The sequence below is a fragment of the Lithobates pipiens genome, unplaced genomic scaffold (assembly GCF_037356315.1).
Source record: "Lithobates pipiens isolate NorthernLeopardFrog02 unplaced genomic scaffold, aLitPip1_a1.2 Scaffold_19, whole genome shotgun sequence".
Lineage (NCBI taxonomy): Eukaryota > Metazoa > Chordata > Amphibia > Anura > Ranidae > Lithobates > Lithobates pipiens.
The window spans coordinates 61,285,621-61,305,871 of record NW_027507764.1 but is presented as its reverse complement, the minus strand read 5'-3'; the positions used below and the strand labels follow the sequence as shown (position 1 = coordinate 61,305,871).

The 20,251-nt window shown below is 43.0% G+C and overlaps 1 protein-coding gene across 1 annotated transcript in view; it reads left to right on the top strand.

Annotated features, from left to right (window-relative positions):
- The window catches only part of VPS50 (VPS50 subunit of EARP/GARPII complex), a 367,497-nt gene that overhangs the window by 133,715 nt on the left and 213,531 nt on the right, over positions 1 to 20,251 (top strand). Inside the window, exon 10 of the mRNA XM_077490790.1 lies at positions 13,527 to 13,569. Coding sequence (XP_077346916.1) covers positions 13,527 to 13,569 — 43 coding nt within the window. The remainder of the gene's footprint in view (positions 1 to 13,526; positions 13,570 to 20,251) is intronic.

The following is a 20,251-nucleotide window of genomic DNA, read 5'->3' as shown; positions in this document are numbered from 1 at the left end:
ATCTTGGTACGTTCAGCCTGCCCATTAATGGGTTGAATCTCGGCCGATTCCTGCTGAACTGGCCAAGATTTGAACCCTGTGTGGCTGGCTTTAATCACGATAATTGCTCTCTCTGAAAATGAACCATATATAATACTGTAACCAAACAATATCTTCACAAAGCAGGAGGAGAAAAGAGTCACCATGAGCTTTATGTGCTCCGCCACCATAGCTTTTTCATTAGAAGCAATGCATATCAGAATCCCAGATGAATGTGGTTATCCAGGCGTAGCCATCAGCCTAAAACCCCCCAGAGGCCATCACCTCACCAACCTCCAACATTTACAACGTTCCAGGATGAAACCGACTTTTGGACCCTAAGCGTATCGGGAAGATGTTCAAACACAACCACCGTCAGGGACCTGCCACGTGGCTGGAGGAAAAGGTCTCTGCATTGTAGTCACAGAGAGATGGAAGTAGTCAGCCGCTAATCGCTTCGTTTTGGCAGAACTGGCCCTTAAATTACTCACAGATGGATATTTATATATTTATTTCTAATTGAAATGTCACCACTAAAAGCCAGATAAATGTGGCAAAACTGCATAAAACAAATGAGGAAAAGAGCCGACGCTTGGATATGAGCATGATAAATGGTATCGGCATTAGAACTGATCTGCGCCTTAAAGCTTCATTAAAAAGGATCGCTCCAAATGATGAATGAGCCTTCCAGTCTTCCTGGAGATACAAATGCGGATATTTCTATCCAGTAAGGACACACATTCAATGATCTGACTTATACCCTCTTAAAGTAGAAAACAAAGATTAACAATACGGATGGGCTAATGAAAAAACTGGATATCATTAAATTATTACAATTGTGTGTGATGACCTTCTTATTGTTTCCTTTTATTTTATCTTCAGCCAACTTTGGAGATGAGGGTTCTGACTGTGGCTGCTCTCTCTACTGCTTAAACTTTTGCTGGAAGCATGATGTCTTCCAATTCCTGAGTGTTCATAACAATATTTAAATTGTTACTAAACCCAGGACCCTGCGTTCACTATATCTGGTCTTCCACAGTGCACAAAACATGGAAATGCAATTATTTTAGTAAATATAAACTGTTTAAATACCTTTTCTCATTAGCAGTATATAGCAATCTTATGACTTCTATCAGTGTCTGCTTAAAGCTTGTAGGAGGAGTTTTCATTCTTCTCTGACTGTCCCATGGGGCTGCAGGACCCCTGGACAGTGCTGATTTGCCAATCACATGCCCCCTCCCAAGAAACCAACAAAAAAAAAACAACTCTGTAGCAATGCACGCCAAACTGAGCATGAGCAGAGTAACCCCAAGGCTCTGTACTAACAGGAGATGGGAAAAAAATTACCTTTTTAGAATCTCTTTATGTTCCACTGATTTAGCTAGTACATGTTTAGTATGCCACTAAAGTGGAATTCCAGGTATGGGTAGTTACATTGGTCTTGCTTGGACCAATGTAACTATGTGTATGTGTGTATATATATATATATATGCACACATCATACCTGTCCGATACTTCTGGAAGCTGGAAATCTCTAAAGTAGACACCACTCCAGTGAACAGGCAAGTGGAGAATTTAATGTCACCACCTTGCTTCTCCACCTTTTCCAATCCGGGATCTCTTTCCATTCATTTAGAGAATAAAAGCATTCTCTGATTGGCGCCCATGCCGAGCGAATGACCTCCTGTGTTCAGAATGGAGCAGGCCAGCAGCTCAGCACAGGGTCCAAGAGCAAGTGGAGATCACTGGAGAAGCAGTGTCTACTTAGTGGTTGTAAAACCTTACATATACCAGGTGATACGCAGAGATTAAACCAATCCTACAAAAGTTGTACCTGTTTCTCTGCAGTCTTCTCTACATCCATTCAAAGTGCTGCATTTTTAACCACTTTCAGACCGGACCATTTTGCTGGTCAAAGACCAGACTACTTCTTGCGATTCGGCACTGCGTCGCTTTAACTGACAATTGCACGGTCGTGCGACGTGGCTTCCAAACAAAATTTACGTCTTTTTTTCCCACAAATAGAGCTTTCTTTTGGTGGTATTTGATCACCCCTGCGGTTTTTATTTTTTGCGCTATAAACAAAAATAGAGCGACAATTTTGAAAAAAACGCATTATTTTTTACTTTTTGTTATAATAAATATCCCCCAAAAATATATAAAAAAACATTTTTTTCCCTCAGTTTAGGCCGATACGTATTCTTCTACATATTTTTGGTAAAAAAAATCGCAATAAGCGATTATTGATTGGTTTGCGCAAAAGTTATAGCGTTTACAAAATAGGGATAGTTGTATAGCATTTTTATTAATAATTTTTTATTATTTATTTTTTTACTAGTAATGGCGGCGATCAGCGATTTTTATTGTGACTGCGACATTGTGGGGGACCCATCGGACATTTTTGACACATTTTTGGGACCATTGTCATTTCTACAGTAATCACTGATATATAAATGCAGTGATTCTTGTGTAAATGACACTGGCAGTGAAGGGGTTAACCAGTGGGTGGCAGTGTAGGGGTTAAGTGTTCCTAGGGGTGTGTTACTAACTGTGGGGGGGTTGGGCTTTCATTTAGTGAACACTGATCTCTGCTCCAATCACATGGAGCAGAGATCAGCATCACTAGTTGCTAGGCAGAATAGAGAAATGCTGTTTACATGGCATTTCCTCCATTCAGCCGTCCCGTGAGACGATCGCGGGGATGCCCGCGGCGATCGAGTCCGCGGGTCCCGCGACCGGACTCACGGGGGTCCCGACCAGCTAGGGAGCGCGCCACCGGCAGCCCCCTCCCGATGGCAGGGCAGCATTGATTATTGGACGTACATGTACGCCAATATGCCTGCCCGTGCCGTTCTGACGACGTACATCGTCGTGCGCTGGTCGGGAACCGGTTAAGCTTGTCTTTAAAGCTAAGTTCCACCCAAAAGCGGAACTTCCGCTTTAAGTACTCCTCACCCCCTGACATGCCACAATTGGCATGTCATTTTTTTTTGGGGAGGTGGGGGGGGCGCTGGGTACCTTGTTTGGAGTGGTGGGACTTCCTGTCTTCTAACCATCTAGGCGACTCCTAAGTGGCCCCTCCCGGCAATGTTCTGGGACACGCGACAGGTCCCAGAACATTGCCTGGCCATTGACGGAGCATGGCTCGCGCATGCCGCAAGCTGTCACAGCCGGGGCACCCACACTCACAATGTCGGCGCCGCAAAGAAGAGGGGAGAGAATGGAGGCTTTGGGCGGCCGCAACACTGGACCACAGGACAGGTGAGTGGCTGTTTATTAAAAGTATGACTTTTAATAAACTAAAAAAACCAGTGGAACTTCGCCTTAAAGTGGTTGTAAACCCTTACAACCAACTTTGACCTACAGGTAAGCCTAGATTAGGGTTTACCTGTAGGTCCAAGAAATATCTCCTAAACCTATACTGTTTAGGAGATATTTACCCGAAGACAGCCACCATAGACAGCGGCGGGCAGGCCGCAGATTGTGGCGATATGCCGCGAGTGTCGGCTCCCGCGTGCATGCGTGGGAGTGACATCATCGCTGCTCCGGCGAATCACAGCGCCGGAACAGCGGGACCCGGAAGTCACTCTGGGATCCATGTCAGCGGTGGACATGAAGACAGAGGACCGTTTCGGGGGCTTCGTTCTCAGGTAAGTTATTCATAATGAGCTAGTATGCTATGCATACTAGCTCATTATGCCTTTGCCTTACAGGGTGTGTTTTTTTTTTTTTTAGCCTTTACTTGAGAGCTGAAGTTACACATTGCAGAGTTTAGTGAGGAGAGTTCTGAAAGCTGACTGGAGGAAGAACAATCACCCCCCCCCCCCCCCCCCTTTTTTCACACAGGAACAGAGTTGAGGCTGTCCATCAGCTGGTGATCCCTCACCATCACCATTTTTGTTTAGGTGTCAGGAATACTCGTCAGAAGTGATTCTTGATGATGGCAGAGGAACGAGGCAGCAGATAGGAATGACACTTAAGGCTGGATTCACACCGCTGCGGGGGGAGAACCGGATGTGATTCGCACAGCAAATCACATCCGATCTCCGTAGCGCTGCGAGTTCAGCCATACAGATAGTATGGCTGAACTCGCAGCGGTCCTGCAGCAAACTCGCACGGGACCCTTTTTTGGGTCCGCAACGGAATCGGATCGCATGGGGGTTCACACCATGCGATCCGATTCCTGTGCGAGTCTGCAGATCGCACTGCGATATGCCGACGGATCTGGGGGTGTCATTAACATAACATTGACACCCCCAGCCGTCCGCATAGGGCAGTGTGAACTGCCGGCGGGAGGTGTGCGATGTGGGAAAACGCCGCGGATTCGCGGCGTTCCCGCATCGCAGCAATGTGAACCTAGCCTAAGGGTTGATTTACTAAAACAGGAGCATACGAAATCTGGTGCAGCTCTGCATAGAAACCAATCGGCTTCCAGATTTTTTTTTGACAAAGTTTAATTGAACAAGGTGAAGTTAGGAGCTGATTGTCTACCATGCACAGCTGCACCAGATTTTGCACTCTCCAGTTTTAGTAAATCAACCCCTTAGTGTTCTTAATAGAGACAAGTACACACAAGACAAGTGTAGAGGGATATGCTTTGTTCCTATTTCATGTCTGAGGTTTACAACCACTTTGAACACTGGGTTATATGCTGCCACCTTCTGGTGATTGGACACTGGCCCCATGGGCCATATAATCCCTCCTACTTCCAGCAATCCCCAGTTTAGTAGCAAGCAATCAGCGATAAAACACTGGGGGGCTGGGGTGCCCCTTTCCTCTAATCTGCTCTCAGAGCTCTCCTCACTAAACTCTGCAGTGTAAATTCAGACATCAGATGAACAGGTACAACTTATGTAGGAGCATTTTTCATCTCTGTGTATCACCCAGGGTCAATCACTTCACTGGGTATATGTAAAGGTTTACAACCCCTTTATGATTTTCTTTTTAAGAACACATAAAAAGATGACTTGGCATTTTATAGATCTACATGGAGTTCAGATTTAAGCCACTGCAGAGAATTCAATTGCTTTCTATCAAAACACAGTGCAACCTCCATATAACTTCCTCATCATTTAAAATAAATTGCCTATAGCTTTTAGCCTTACAGTAAGTGACTCCTCTTCAGTCTTACCTCCTTTTTATTCTCCGCAAATTGGACTTCTGGGAGTCTGCCATTTAAAGGGCTTTACAACATCACTTTTCTTTTAATACATTTGTCCATTTCTGCTTTTGATTAAATTATCCTTTTTTGTGAGACAAAGTACTCAGTATGGCAAAGACAGATGAATTATTTTTCATGCACTAATATACTCATATATCTGACATGTAATGTCTTAGACCTTTTTGGCCAATTTTGATGCCCACTTTATGGAAGATCAAAGATTTTATAAATATTACCGTATTTTTCGCTCCAGAAGACGCACCTAGGTTTTAGAGGTTGAAAACAAGAAAAAAAATATTCTGAACCAAATGGTGTACTAAAATATTTTCCAGTGTCCATGAAATGCAGAGTGGGCACTACCATAGAAAATGCAGAGTGGGCACTACCATAGAAAATGCAGAGTGGCCATTATCTTACCTGATGTTATCCCAGCAGCCTGCCTATTCCTCCTGTTCTCGGTCCGTCCTCCTCCTCCTCCTCCTCCTCGGTCATTGTTCCTGAGAGCCGACTCCTGCCTTCGCCTCTTCCTCCGGCCACTCCTGTCAGTCACTGGCCCTGCGTTTCTCTGCCTCTATGGTGCCAGGCTCCCCGAGTGACGGCTGGAACTTCTCCCTCCTCCATCAGGCCACTGTTCTCGAGGTGGTTGGGTATGGCTGGGTATTGCAGAGTATGGCTGGGTATCGCCGAGTATGGCAGGGTATGGCAGAGTATTAGCAGGGTATGGAGGGATTTTGTGACTGCACTTGTGACAGAGCAGCGCTGTGGGCACTACAGTTGCAGCCCACAGCGCTACTGCCATCCAATCTCTCCCCTCCACTGTACAGAGGGGAGAGAGGTTTGTTTACAAGTAATCGATCCATCGTTTGACAAAGTGATCACATTGTAAACGGCCCATGGGTGCACAAAGATGGCCGCCGCTCTGGAGCTAGGCCGAAGCCGCAGCCTTTCCTAAGGCCAAGGCCGCGGAGCGCTCCGGATTGCGGAGCGGGCGGTGCTTATATATTCGTGCCCTAAGACGCAGGCACATTTTCCCCCATATTTCTGGGGAAAAAAAGTGTGTCTTATAGGCCGAAAAATACGGTAGATTAAAAGCGTATGGATTGGAGAGTTCTAATTGCTCTGTCCTAGAAAACTTTTTTTTAAAGGTGAACCTCCAGTTTTTTAAAAAAAAAAAAAAATTTGAAGAAAACGTCTTGCATGTTTGTGTATATACCGTGGCTAAAATAATTATTAGATCCCCTGCAGATTTTGTAAGTTTATCCACTTCAGTGAGTAAAATAAGTATTTGATCCCCTACCAACAATAATTCTGGCTCCCACAGACTGGCTACAGTACATGCGCATGTGGTACACAGATTAGTCCTGTCAATTTAAGAAGGTACTCCTAACGACAACTCGTTATGTGTATAAAAGCTACCTGTCCACAGAATTCTTTCTTCAAACCTCACCATCACGGGCAAGACCCAAGAGCTGTCAAAGAACGTCAGGGACAAGATTACTGACCTGCACAAGGCTGGAATGGGTTACCAGACCATAAGCAATAAGCTTGGTGAGATGGAGACAACTGTTGGAGCGATTTTTTGCAAATGGAAGAAATACAAAATACCCATCAATCGCCTTTGGTCTGAAACTCCATGCAAGATCCATGCAAGTAAGGAAGATCATGAGAAAAGTGAGGGAGCAGCCCAGAACTACACGGTTAGGTGATTGTGATGGCTCTCAAGCAAGTTGGGACCCACAGTTACCAAACAAACCATTGGTAACACAATACACCGCCATGGATTGAAATCCTGCAGCACCCGCAAGATCCCCCTCCTCAAGAAGGCACAAGTACTGGCCCGTCTGAAGTCTGCCAATGGACATCTTAATGATTCAGAGAAGGATTGGGAGAAAGTGCTGTGGTCATATGAGACCAACATTGGGCTCTTTGGCATTTACTTGACTTGCCGTGTTTGGCGGAAGAAAAATCCTGACTATAACCTTAAGAACACCATTCCTACAGCACAGAATAGTAAACATTAAAACATTATGCTTTGGGGCTGTTTCTCTGCTAAAGGTACAGGTTGACTTTGGCACATTGCCAGGCCAGTGGACAGGGCCATGTATTGTAAAATTTTGGATGAGAACCTCCTTCCCTTAGCCAGAACACAGAAGGTGGGTCATGGATGGGTCATGAATTTAAGCATGACAATGACTCAAAATGTACCACCAAGGCAACAAAGGAGTGGCTCAAGAAGAAGCACATTAAGGGCACGGAGTGGCCTAGTCAGTCTCCCAGATGTTAATCCTATAGAAAATTTATGAAGGGAGCTAAAACTTTGAGTTACCAAGTGACAGCCAGGAAACCTTAACGATTTACAGAAGATCTGTAAAGAAGAGTGGATCAAAATCCCTCCTGAGATGTGTGAAAACCTGGTAACCAACTACGAAAATAGTCTTACCTCTGCTTGCCAACAAGGGTTTCTCCACCAAGTACTAAGTCATGTTTTGCTTGGGGATCAAATACTTATTTTACTCACTGTGTGTGTGTGTGTGTGTGTGTATATATGTGTGTGTGTGTGTGTGTTCCAGGGGGCCCTCGACAACAACTGGGAAATTTCCGGGGAGCCATGACATCACCCATAGGCTCTCCTGGCTCAGCCATTGTCAATGCTCCATTCTGTCCCCTTGTGTTATGAATAAACCTGTATTGCAGGCATCATGTAGATTGTTAATCATCCGCAGCACATTGGGTCAAATAGAAGCCTTACAAAAGTAGTTTTCCATTCAGCTCACTGTGCAGCTTCCCAGCTAACTATTGGATTATCGACTTTTATGAGCGAACTGGGAGCTCCTCACCTTGTTTATAGAAGATGGACAATGCAGTCATTTAAAAGCAGGTTTGGAAAGCCGCTAACAACTTGCAATTGATTCGGCTTCAGCATTTTGCAAGTGTTTGTCATTTATCTGCACTAGGTACTTAAAAAGATCTTAATTCAAACTGCTAACAAATGGGCGTTTGCCGCATGAGTGAGTACAGGGCGATTAACTGCTACTTGTAGTGCATCATTCGGTCCGCCCCACCTCAGCACAAGAGAAATATTTCCTTCACTTGTGTCTGCAGTGTGTAAATAATTCAAACGTACACAAGAAAATGTGATTCCTAAAACTGAACTCCAGTCAATCTTAAAAAAAATTAGTATTATGTGCCCTTCGTGTTTTGTGTCATCTCTGGACCAGCATCCCAGTCCAAGGAGTGGATGCCGACCCTGGAAGATGCCTAAACAAAGATGACGTCCTTGTATTGGGGAGTGGGGAGACTACTATGATCTCTGCGAGCAGTAATACATTCCTGGAAATGTCACACTTACACATTACATAGTATGCATATACTTTGAGGATTCCCCCGCCTCTTAAAGGCTAAGTTTACCTTTTTTTTTCTTCTAAATTTCACCTCTTCTATGTACCAATTTAGCATTAATGTACTTATTTTGCAGAAATAAAACCGCTTTCCATTAGTTCTACACAGGCTTACCTAACTCTTCATAGCTGTTAAACTTTTTCCACCCGGCCACCATAAATAAGCACCCGGGTGGGCCTTTCATCGTTCTGAGTGGACGTTCAGGAACATCCCTCAGAACAAATGCCCGCAGCGAGGCCCCGAAGTTGCTCTGCAGTGCGATCATGGGATGGGGATATAGGTGCTGGGATTGTCCCTCCTGATCACGTGATGGCTGTGTCCAATTACAGACTTCACATTGTAAACAGAGACGTGTGTGACCGTTCTCCCCGCTGAGCTCAGTGAGAGCTCAGTGCGGATGGAAGCAGTCTCTGCGTCGATGTAACCGTCTTTGTAGCCGCTTGTTCCGTGTGTGCTCAAAGTAAAACACAACACCTTCCAGTGGGCCTCCTACAACCCATATCCAATGGAGAGGCCTTGGACCCACTCGTCCATGAATTTAATTGTGAAGCTACCAAACTCCCAGGGCAACGCAGTTATTCCTATGGTGGTTGACCGATTCTCAAAGATGTCCCATTGTATTCCACTTAAGAAATTGTCTACATCCAAAGAACTGGCATCTATTTTCGCTTGAGAGGTCTTTCAGTTATATAGGCTACCCAAGGTTAGAGAAAGTACAAGGTTATCATCTTGGACAGGGGTAGCCAGGCTGTCTCCAGATTTTGGCGAGCCTTTTGTGCACAGTTGGGAATTCAGCTTTCCTTCTCCTCGACGTATCACACGCAGTCCTGTTGGAGCCGCAGAACGAGCCATCCAAGCCAGGGAGCAGTTTCTATGTTGCTATATTTCTGATCATCATAACAACTGGTCAGACCTCTTACCTTGGGCGGTGTTTGCTCACAATAGTGCCATCAATGCCGTATCTGATTGTCTGTGTTTGTGGTGAATTATGGTTTCTAGCCATCCATGTTGCCTGATTCATTTGTTTCTCAAAGAATTCCTTCTAACATGCAGATTTCAAATGTATTCCATGTCTCCTCATTGAAACCTTTGTCGTGCAACCACTTCACCACCTCAATACCATGTCCTCGCTGGGTTCAGGTTGAGAACCATAAAGAGTATGAGATACAATCGATCATTGACTCCCGTAGGTTCTGTGGGCGCAAGCAAGACCTTGTTCATGGGAAAGGGTACGGTCCGGAGGAACGTTCTTGGGACTCATCCTCGGACGTACATGCTCATGTCTTCCTCTGTACTTTCCATAGACCTTTTCCCCTTAAACCTGGGGCTTCTCTGAGGGGGAGGGATCGTTGAGGGGGTACTGCCAGGGTTGGGCTATTAGCAGCTCCCTTCTCTGTGCTCAGGCTGCTCAGCTGCCAGATAATTGACAGTAATCATTGATCCTCCAGTGGCTCACCTGGTTATCATTACCTGCTCATCAGTCTTGACTACAGCCAGCCCCTTCTGGCTATTTAAACTGCCTTGTTCATTCCTTTTGTGCCTTCACCTTTGGTCAAACATATCTGGAAATTTTCTGCTGTATTCCTGTGAAAGACTTTGCCAGGCTGACATACCTTCTGGTTCCTGATCCTATCATTCTGCCTCTGACTACGCTGGCTCCCTCATCAAAGGATTTGATTGTCAGCAGCAGGAGCCAATTTCTCCTGTTTCTATCAGTCTGCCCAGTGAGGAGGGAGAAAGTAGAAAGGGCTGCTCTTCTCATGCATTGCTCTGGATCGAGATTGGGCTTAAGTAAGTATAAGGGGGGTGAGCGAGAGATCCTGGGACGCAGAAGGCATTTTTACCCTAATGCATAAGGTAAACAAAACTTTTAGGCTTTAGAACCACTTTAATATTACTTTGTATTATAAACATTCCAAAGTCCATTCAAGGTGCATGTTATGACCATAAATAACAAAGTGTTCTGTTGAAAACTGTATAATATATATTGTTCCACTGTAAAAAAATAGTCCATAAATGAAAAGCAGTGAAAAAAGTATGTTATGACCAAACACATCCTAACTAAATCACTAGTCTACGCGTTTCGCAGGGTATTCAGCTTCCTCAGGACTGAGCTTGAGGGGCCCTGTAAATGTGTAATTTGTGTTTTACAGACCGTATAATTTCTCCCCCAGTATAACAGGTGCTCTTTAGTAACTATTTTAATGTGGGCAATATTGAAGCCATTATTTATTCAGCTTGAAACCAGTCTTTAGCTGACCTTGTGCTGTGTGATTTTGTCCTATTAATAGAAACCGTTGTTATCTGTTGTCCTCAATCCATTCACACCTTTTCTTTCATCTTCATAGATGTCCGTTCAATCCGAGGCACTAAATTGTAATAATTATTTTTTCTAATGTATCAAAGTACCAGCATTAGACATGGACCCCTGACTTGTGCATTTATCAGTCATGCGTGTAATAGAAGTCTCCATCTACATGTGTTATACGTCCATTCTCCATCGTATTATGGTGTAATTGCTGTAAGGCCATTCACATGATTGCTGAATGTCATTTCATACATGGAATTGGACACCATAGTCACTTTCTTGAGTTAATTCTTTCTAATGTTTAATAAAAATTCCTAATGTTACCAATTGAAGGGGGAATGTGTAACAATGTTGGAGGCAAGGACGGGTCTGATTGCAACTGCCTTTTTTAATATCAAGGAAAATAAAAAGTACAATGGTTTATTTTATTTTAAATCATTTTTAAAAGTACATCAAAAGCCATTTTTACATTTTGGGTAAAATAGGGAATGGTTAAAACCCCCTGACAATGTTTTATTTACTTATTCATATTTTGCACTTTCACTTGCTGTCTTGTGATATAACAGAAAGTGAGATGTGGCATGTTTCTTTAAAAGAGTGCTCCCGTTGGAGATCACAGGGGACCCATACAGCCTATCTCACTAGCCCCACCACCTATAATCACATTCCCTTTGTTCTCAGATGTATAAGAGCTGGGGGGAGGAGAAGCAGCAGCACACTGAGCTTCCCACTGGCTGTGCAGGGGGGGGGGGGGCATGTCAGGGTAAGTCTGATTATTGCAATAAATTATGTGCAACGCTTCACAGGCAGGGGAATTGGTACAGCTAGGGGTGGGGGGTAATTGCATGATTGATGCCCTGTGGGTCTCTCCCTGCAGGAGCTGAAAGCTGGTGGGAGGGAGAAGGCGAGAAACAGGCTTCCATTTGCTGCAGAGAGAGAAACGTAGGCATTGTTCTGTAATTGCCCTCTTGCGCCTCCCCCCGTTGCACCGATCCCCCTCCCTGTCCTGCCCCCAACTGATTCCCCCTGCTGTGTGCTCTCTGTTCCTGTAATTCCCCCTGCTGCTTGGGACCCATACAGGTGGACCAGTGGTACCCCCTTATTGGCAGCACCCCTTCAAAGTGATGGGAAATATTCTTTTAGTTGTCCACTCGATTCCTAACCCACTGACAGTACTCAGGGGACACACAGAGGATGGATCTTCCCAAGGGGGAACCAGAAACCTATTAAAAACAGCCGGCGTATTGCTGTCCTTGTCTGTAGTTTTCCACAGTGTGTCCATTGGCTGTGCTCTCCCCATAAAGGCATGAAAGGTGAAAGTACGGGATGTTTTTTTTTTCTATAAACAATAAAAACCTGACAGATATATTTTGGTGTTAGAATAATTTTGGGTTTTTGACAATTGGAAAGTGTTAAACACTTGTCAGGGTTTTTTTGCCTGTATTTCTGTTGGTGAGATTCAGTACAATATACAGTGCATCCAGAAAGTATTCACAGCGCTTCACTTTTCCCACATTTTGTTATGTTGCAGCCTTATTGCAAAACGGATCCAATTCATTGTTTTCCTCAAAATTCGACAAACAATACCCCATAATGACAACATAAAATAATTTAGTTTTGAAGTCTTTAGTTGGCCCCTAAAAGTCGCACATCTAGGTGTCCTGGAGTAGTGAGTAGAGTGGTAACCTCAGGCTGGACTCCAGCCAGGCCACACCCCCAACAGGTTTCACTCCACCCCTCGGAGCTTAGTCATGGGGATAAAACTGTTATTGCTGTGTTAATGCTGCTGACAGTCTATATAATTGCCATGTACCTTGGTGTCATTGAACCGGGATGCTCCTGGTTCCACAACTGCAGCCTTATCTGTTGTGCCACAGGGTAGCTCTGGCATTGTCGCAATGTTCTCCCAGCCTGATGCATTACCTTGGACTCACTAGCCCCACCTGCTGCCAGCTGCGGACAATGTACAATCAAGCAGCTCATAAATGGCAGCATTTCCTGTTACTCCGGGCCCGTTTGTAATGTAAGGTACCTGTGATAGGTAGTTTCCGAAGTGGAGATGAGGATTCAGGCGAAAATGTATTTAGGCAGATCAGGCAAAGTGGTATGCAATTGAAATCCAGAGAGTGGTCAGGCAGGCAGAGGTCATTCACAAGCTGGAGATGAAGTAAAAAAATCAACAGGCTACAGAGTGGTCAAGAATTCAGGCAGAAGTCCATACGCGGTAATCAGAATCACAGAGCTATCAATACATCCAAGGGAGCTAGTCCACACAAACGGGCCCCAAGTAACAGGAAATTCTGCTATTTATGGGCTGCTTGATTGTACATTGTCCACAGCTGGCAGCAGGTGGGGCTAGTGAGTCCAAGGCAATACATCAAGCTGGGAGAACATTGCGACACCTCCAGAGCTCCCCTCCCCCCGTGGCACAATAGGTAAGGCTGCAGTTGTGGAACCAGGAGCATCCCGGTTCAAGGACACCCAGGTACACAACAATAATGTATGTCTTTTTTTTTTTTTCCCTATACCTCCCTCCACTTTAACTATCTGTTTCTTTACAGTCATTAGCCAGTACTGGTGAATGTGACATTGTCAGTATTTGTGTGCTTCTGTGCTAATGTTGTTTCATGTATTTTGCAGTGACCTGAATTCAAAATTGCAAGACACTTTGGAACAAATTGAGGTAAGATGCTTATTAAGCATTGTTGGTCTGATGTGATTGGATATTAGATGTAATTGGGCAATTAGAGGTAAACGTGTTGCTTTTGTTCTTGTTGTGTGTTTACTAGTTGATATAATAGACGGGATTAACAAATGAAAGTCCAATTACAGCCAAGTAAAAAATGCTTTTAAGCTGAACTAAAGGTAAAGGGCAACCCATTGCGAGCAGGTAGTCTACTTATCACAGAGGAGACGTGCAAAGTATTTTCTGCTATAAAATAAACTTACTTGCCTACATTCTTGAAGTGGTTTTGAAGGGTGAATTATTGTTTACCTTAATGCATTCTCTGTGTTAAAGTAAGAAAACTCCTGAGTGCAGCTGCTCCCCCCTATACTGATATACTGTACTTACCCGAGCCTGATCTCAATCCAGCTGTCAGAAACCATGTAATCAGACCGATACAGAAGTACAGTTAAATCACACTTGTTTAATAATAAAAGTAAATAGAACAAACGTAGTCAAAACCAGAGTTCAGGAACCGGAATGGATAGTCAGACAAGCCAAATGTCAGGGAGCCCGAGATGAGCGTAGTAAAACATCAAGCAGGAAATGGAGCCAGAAGGGATGTCAGCCAAGCAAGTATTTTAACAGGAATGTAGGATAGAGTCTCTGTGATGTTTGACTATAGCAAAGGCAGAAAACCTCTGGACTGGGTGGCTTAAGTAGGCAGGACTGACAAGCAGGATATCATCAACAGACGAGTAACCGTAGAGAGAATAGGTGCTGGCAATTGGCTAACAGCTGAGTGGCCAGCTCAGAGAAGGAAGGACTGAGCCCAGCCCTGACACCAGCATTGCGCACAAGAGCAGCGGTTCTCTTGGCTCTCTCCCTCCTCATTTGCTAAGAGACAGCAGCAGGAGCCATTGGCTCCCTGCTGAAGCAGCTGAGATTCAAACCATCTATGGCTAGCTTTAGGCGCAGTTCCATCTTTTCTGCGCTCCACATATAAGTCTGTTAAGCTGCAATATATAAAATTTTTCATTTGAAATTTAGCTTTAAAGAGGGAGTTGAAATGTTTATATAGTTGTGTGTGTGTGTATGTGTATGATATAAGTGTTATAAATAGTTTTTTGCTGTTCGGTGAGTAAAATAAGTATTTAATCCCCAAGCAAAACATGGTACTTGGTGGAGAAACCCTTCTTAACAAGCACAGAGGTAAGCTGTTTCCTGTAGTTGGTTACCAGGTTTTTACACATCTCTGTAGGGATTTTGTTCCATTCTTCTTTTCAGATCTTCTCTAAATCCTTAAGGTTTCTTGGCTATCGCTTGGCAACGCAAAGTTTCAGCTCCCTCCACATATTTTATATAGCATTAAGGTCTGGAGACTGGCTAGGCCACTCCATGACCTTAATGTGCTTCTTCTTGAGCCACTCCTTTGTTGCCTTGGCAATACGTTTTGGGTCATTGTCAAGCTGGAAGACCCATCCATCACCTATCTTCAGTGTTCTAGCTGAGGGAAGAAGGTTCTCATCCAAGATTTTACAATACATGACCCCATCCATTGGCCCCTCAATGCAGCAAAGTCAGTCTGTACCTTTAGCATAGAAACAGCCCCAAAGCATAATGTTTTCACCTCTGTGCCTGACTGTAGGGATGGTGTTTTTAGGGTCATAGTCAGCATTTTCCTTTCACCAAACACGCCGAGTCGTGTTAATTCCAAAGAGCTCAATTTTGATCTCATCTGACCACAGCACTTTCTCCCAATCCTTCTCTGAATCAATTAGATCAGTGTTTCTCAACTCCAGTCCTCAAGGCGCCCCAACAGGTCATGGTTTCAGGATTTCCCTCAGGTGAAACGGCTGTGGTAATTACTAAGGCAGTGAAAAGCCTGACAACATGACCTGTTGGGTCGCCTTGAGGATTGGAGTTGAGAAACACTGAATTAGACACTCATTGGCAAACTTCCGATGGGTCAGTACATGGGCCTTGTTGAGGAGGGGGACCTTGTGGGCACTGCAGGATTTCAATCCATGTCGGCGTATTGTCTTACCAATGTTTTTTTTTTGTGTGACTGTGGGTCCCAACTGCTTTGATATCATTCACAAGCTCCTCCCGTGTAGTTCTGGGCTGATCCCTCACTTTTCTTATGATCACCCTTACTCCATGAGGCAAAATCTTCCACGGACCTCCAACCGAGGGCGATTGATGGTTATTTTGTGTTTCTTCCATTTGCGAATAATCGCTCCAACACTTGTCTCCATCTCACCAAGGTTCTTGTTGATGGTCTTGTAGCCCATTCCGGCCTTTTTCTAGTCTAAAATCTTGTCCCCGACATCCTTTGACAGCTCTTTGGTCTTACTCATGATGGTGAGGTTTGAATGAAAGAAAGAAATTCTGTGGACGGCTGTCTTTTATACACATAAAACACCTAAACTGGCAGGACTAATCTGTGTACCACATGAGCACATCCTGTAGTCAGTCTGTGGGGGGGCAGAATTATTGTTGGTTGTAGGGGATCAAATACTTATTTTACTCACTGAACTGCAACTCCAATTTATAACATTTGTATTGTGTTTTTTTTTTTTTTTCTTTGGATTTTTGTTTGATATTCTGTCTCTATCATTTAAAATAAACCTATGATAAAAAAAATTGTAGGCCCTTCGTTTCTTTGTAAGTGGACAAACGTACATAATCAGCAGGGGATCAAATAAATATCTCCCCCACTGTTATGTAGTAGTTTCATAAAAAAAAAAAAAAAAAAAATATATATATATATATATATATATACACACATATACACACACATATATATATATATATATATACACACACACACATTATATATATATATATATATATATATATATATATATATATATATATATAATGTGTGTGTGTGTATATATATATATATATGTGTGTGTATATGTGTGTATATATATATATATATATATATATATTTTTTTTTTTTTTTCTATATATTTCTATATATATATATATATATATATATATATATATATATTTCTACATATATATATATATATAATAAATAATATAAAAAAATGAAGGGTGTTGTTTGCTGCTTTAATGCTAATTTTGTTGCTGTTCTTTACACTTTCAAGTCAATGTTTCCTTTGATGATTTCCATTTTAATTGGCTATCACAACGTTGTAGATGTAAAACATGTCATCATTGTCACGCTTTATGTCTGCATGTCAAAATGTGATTGTTTAGCCATTTGCAGTGAGAATGCTTCTATCCCTTTTATCCATAGATTATAGATGATTACTATGCATATAAGACAAACACGGGTTGATGGGAATGATTTCCCCCGGGGTTAGCGCGTGTCGGGGCTCCGTCTTTATTGGTCAGATGAATTATTTATCGAAACAGCTCAGTTCATTTACAGTGTGCCGCTTTAATATCTTTCCCAGAGCCAATATTAACTTCAGCAGTAATAACTCCCGCTGCTCAATAATCGTTTGCATAGTGAATGTTATTCCTCCTGGTTTTGTTTTGTGATTTGAGATTTATTTTCATTATTATCAGTCAGACGTCACCTATTTTATCACATCTTCTTTCCATGACCGCTTATTTTTCACCTGATGCATTTTAATAGAGACTCCACTAAGTGCTATTTGTATGGTAAAGTTCATCTTTTGGCAAAAATTAAGGAAATTCAACAACCCCCCCACCATCCCTGTCCTTAACTATTCACTTTTTTTTCTTTTTAAACCAAAGTCTACTGTCCTTGCTCCAGTACATACAGTGCCTTGAAAAAGTATTCACACCCCATATTACAACCAAAACGGTAAATGTATTTTATTGGGATTTTATGTGATAGACCAACACAAAGTGGCATATAATTGTGAAGTGGAAGGAAAATGACAAATGGTTTTAAACATTTTTTACAAATAAATATGTGAAAAGTGTGGCGTGCATTTGTATTCAGCCCCCTGAGTCAATACTTTGTAGAACCTTCTTTTGCTGCAATTACAGCTGCAAGTCTTTTTGGGGATGTCTCTACCAGCTTTGCACATGTAGAGAGTGACATTTTTGCCCATTATTCTTTGCAAAATTGCTTTAGGCTCTGTCAGATTGGATGGAGAGCATCTGTGAACAGCAATTTTCAAGTCTTGCCACAGATTCTCAATTGGATTTAGGTCTGGACTGTGACTGGGCCATTCTAACACTTGAATATGCTTTTGATCTAAACCAGTGGTCCTCAACCCTGTCCTCAAGTACTCCCAACAGGCCATGTTTTTGGAATTTCTGTTAGAATAGATGTCCAACATACCAAGCCATTGACTCTGATAAAGGAAAATGTGCAAACCTGGCCTGTTGGGGGTACTTGAGGACAGGGTTGATCTAAACCATTCCATTGTAGCTCTGGCTGTATGTTTAGTGTCGTCGTTCTGCTGTATGGTGAACCTCCACCCCAGTCTCAAGTCTTTTGCAGACTCTAACAGGTTTTCTTCTAAGATTGCCCTGTATTTGGCTCCATCCACCTTCCCATCAACTCTGACCAACTTCCCTGACCCTGTTGAAGAAAAGCATCCCTACAATTGATGCTGCAACCACCATGTTTCACGGTGGGGATGGTGTTTTCAGGGTGATGTGCAGTGTTAGTTTTCCCACATGGCTTCTTGCAAACTGCAAATGGGAGTTCTTATGGCTTTCTTTCAACAATGACTTTCTTCTTGCCACTCTTCCATAAGTGCCAAATTTGTGGAGTGCAAGACTGATAGTTGTCCTGTGGACAGATTCTCCCACCTGAGCTGTGGATCTCTGCAGCTCCTCCAGAGTTACCATGGGCCTCTTGGCTTCTTCTCTGATTTAATGCTCTCCTTGCCAGGCCTACCTGTTTAGGTGGACGGCCATGTCTTGGTAGGTTTGTATTTGTGCCATACTCTTTCCATTTTCGGATGATGGATTTATCAGTGCTTTGTGTGTTGTTCAAAGCTTGGGGTATTTTCTTATAACCTAACCCTAATAAAAAAAGATTTATCTCTGCGCTGTGGTGGGGCGACAGCTGACACAGATAAGTAATATACCAAACTTATGAATAATCTTAAGAAAAAGTGTGTAGCACCAAAAGTAAATTAAAGTAAAAGTAAAGAGCGATGAGATGAGACTATTGTGTATTCATTGAAATAAAGTCCAAAAAAGTATTAAAAGTGAAAAAAAAAAATTATATATATATATATATATATATATATATAGTGTGTGTGTGTGTGTATGTATAGTCCAAACTTGTGGATGGAAATTAACAATAAAAAACTAATGTAGTGAAAAAATATAGATTTAAATTCACAGTCCCATGATAGGATCTGCAATAGTTTCAGGTTCAGTGCAAATATGTGCAAAAAAAATTGGTGGTGATTTGAAAAGTGAAGAGGTGATCCAGTACAGTGCTCCAGAATCATCCACCGCGCCCCTGTGAAATGGACACGTACTCGGTGTAGATACACCATCTGTTGTTCAGCAACTCGCACCATCCAGATGTAGCTGTAGTAAATAAAGCTCACCAGGAGCCAGAGGAAGTCTCCATAGTGTAGTATTTATTGGAATTGTATGTTAAAAGCCAAACTAAAATGAATCCTTAAAACATATGACAATGGGTGCCACTGCCGACCACCCGGTATCGGACGGTGGCCTAACGTCAGCACTAGTGTCTGCTCCCCAAACATCTACACTGAGTGCTGGTTTGCTGCAGTAATGGCAGCCAGCTTTTCTGGTGCGTGTCCATTACACAGGGGTGCACCAATTTTTTGTGCACATCTTTGCACTGAACTATTGTGTTTTCACCTATAAGTTTATATTTCTGATCATATCATGGGGCTGTGTCTATTTTTCATTACATTGTTGTTTTTTTTTGTTGATTTTCATACACAAGAATGGATATACAGTGGGGACGGAAAGTATTGAGACCCCCTTAAATTTTTCACTTTGTTATATTGCAGCCATAAGTATTCAGACACTTTGCTGTGACACTCATATATTTAACTCAGGTGCTCTCCATTTCTTCTGATCATCCTTGAGATGGTTCTACACCTTCATTTGAGTCCAGCTGTGTTTTTGATTATACTGATTGGACTTGATTAGGAAAGCCACACATCTGTCTATATAAGACCTTACAGCTCACAGTGCATGTCAGAGCAAATGAGAATCATGAGGTCAAAGGAACTGCCTGAAGAGCCCAGAGACAGAATTGTGGCAAAGCACAGATCTGGCCAAGGTTACAAAAACATTTCTCCTGCACTTAGACCCCTTTCACACTGGGGCGTTTTCAGGCGTTTTTCATGCGCTTTAGCGTTAAAAAATACGCCTGAAAGAAGCTGCAACTGCAATCCCAATGTAAAAGCCCGAGTGCTTTCACACCGAGATCCCTTTCATACTGGGGCGTTTTTCAGGCGCTTCAGCGATAAAAAATACGCCTGAAAGAAGCTGCAACTGCAATCCCAATGTAAACGCCCGAGTGCTTTCACACCAAGGCGCTGCGCTGGCAGGGCGTCAAAAAAAGTCCTGCAAGCAGCTTCTTTGCAGCGCTTTTGGAGCGGTGAATAAAGCGCCCCTTCCCATTGAAATCAATGGGAAGCGCCTGTAAAACGCCCGAAAAACGCCTAAAAAACGCTATTGGCAGCAGCGTTTTGTGGGCGCTTTTAACCCTTTATTTGGCCACTAGCAGGGGGTTAAAAGCGCC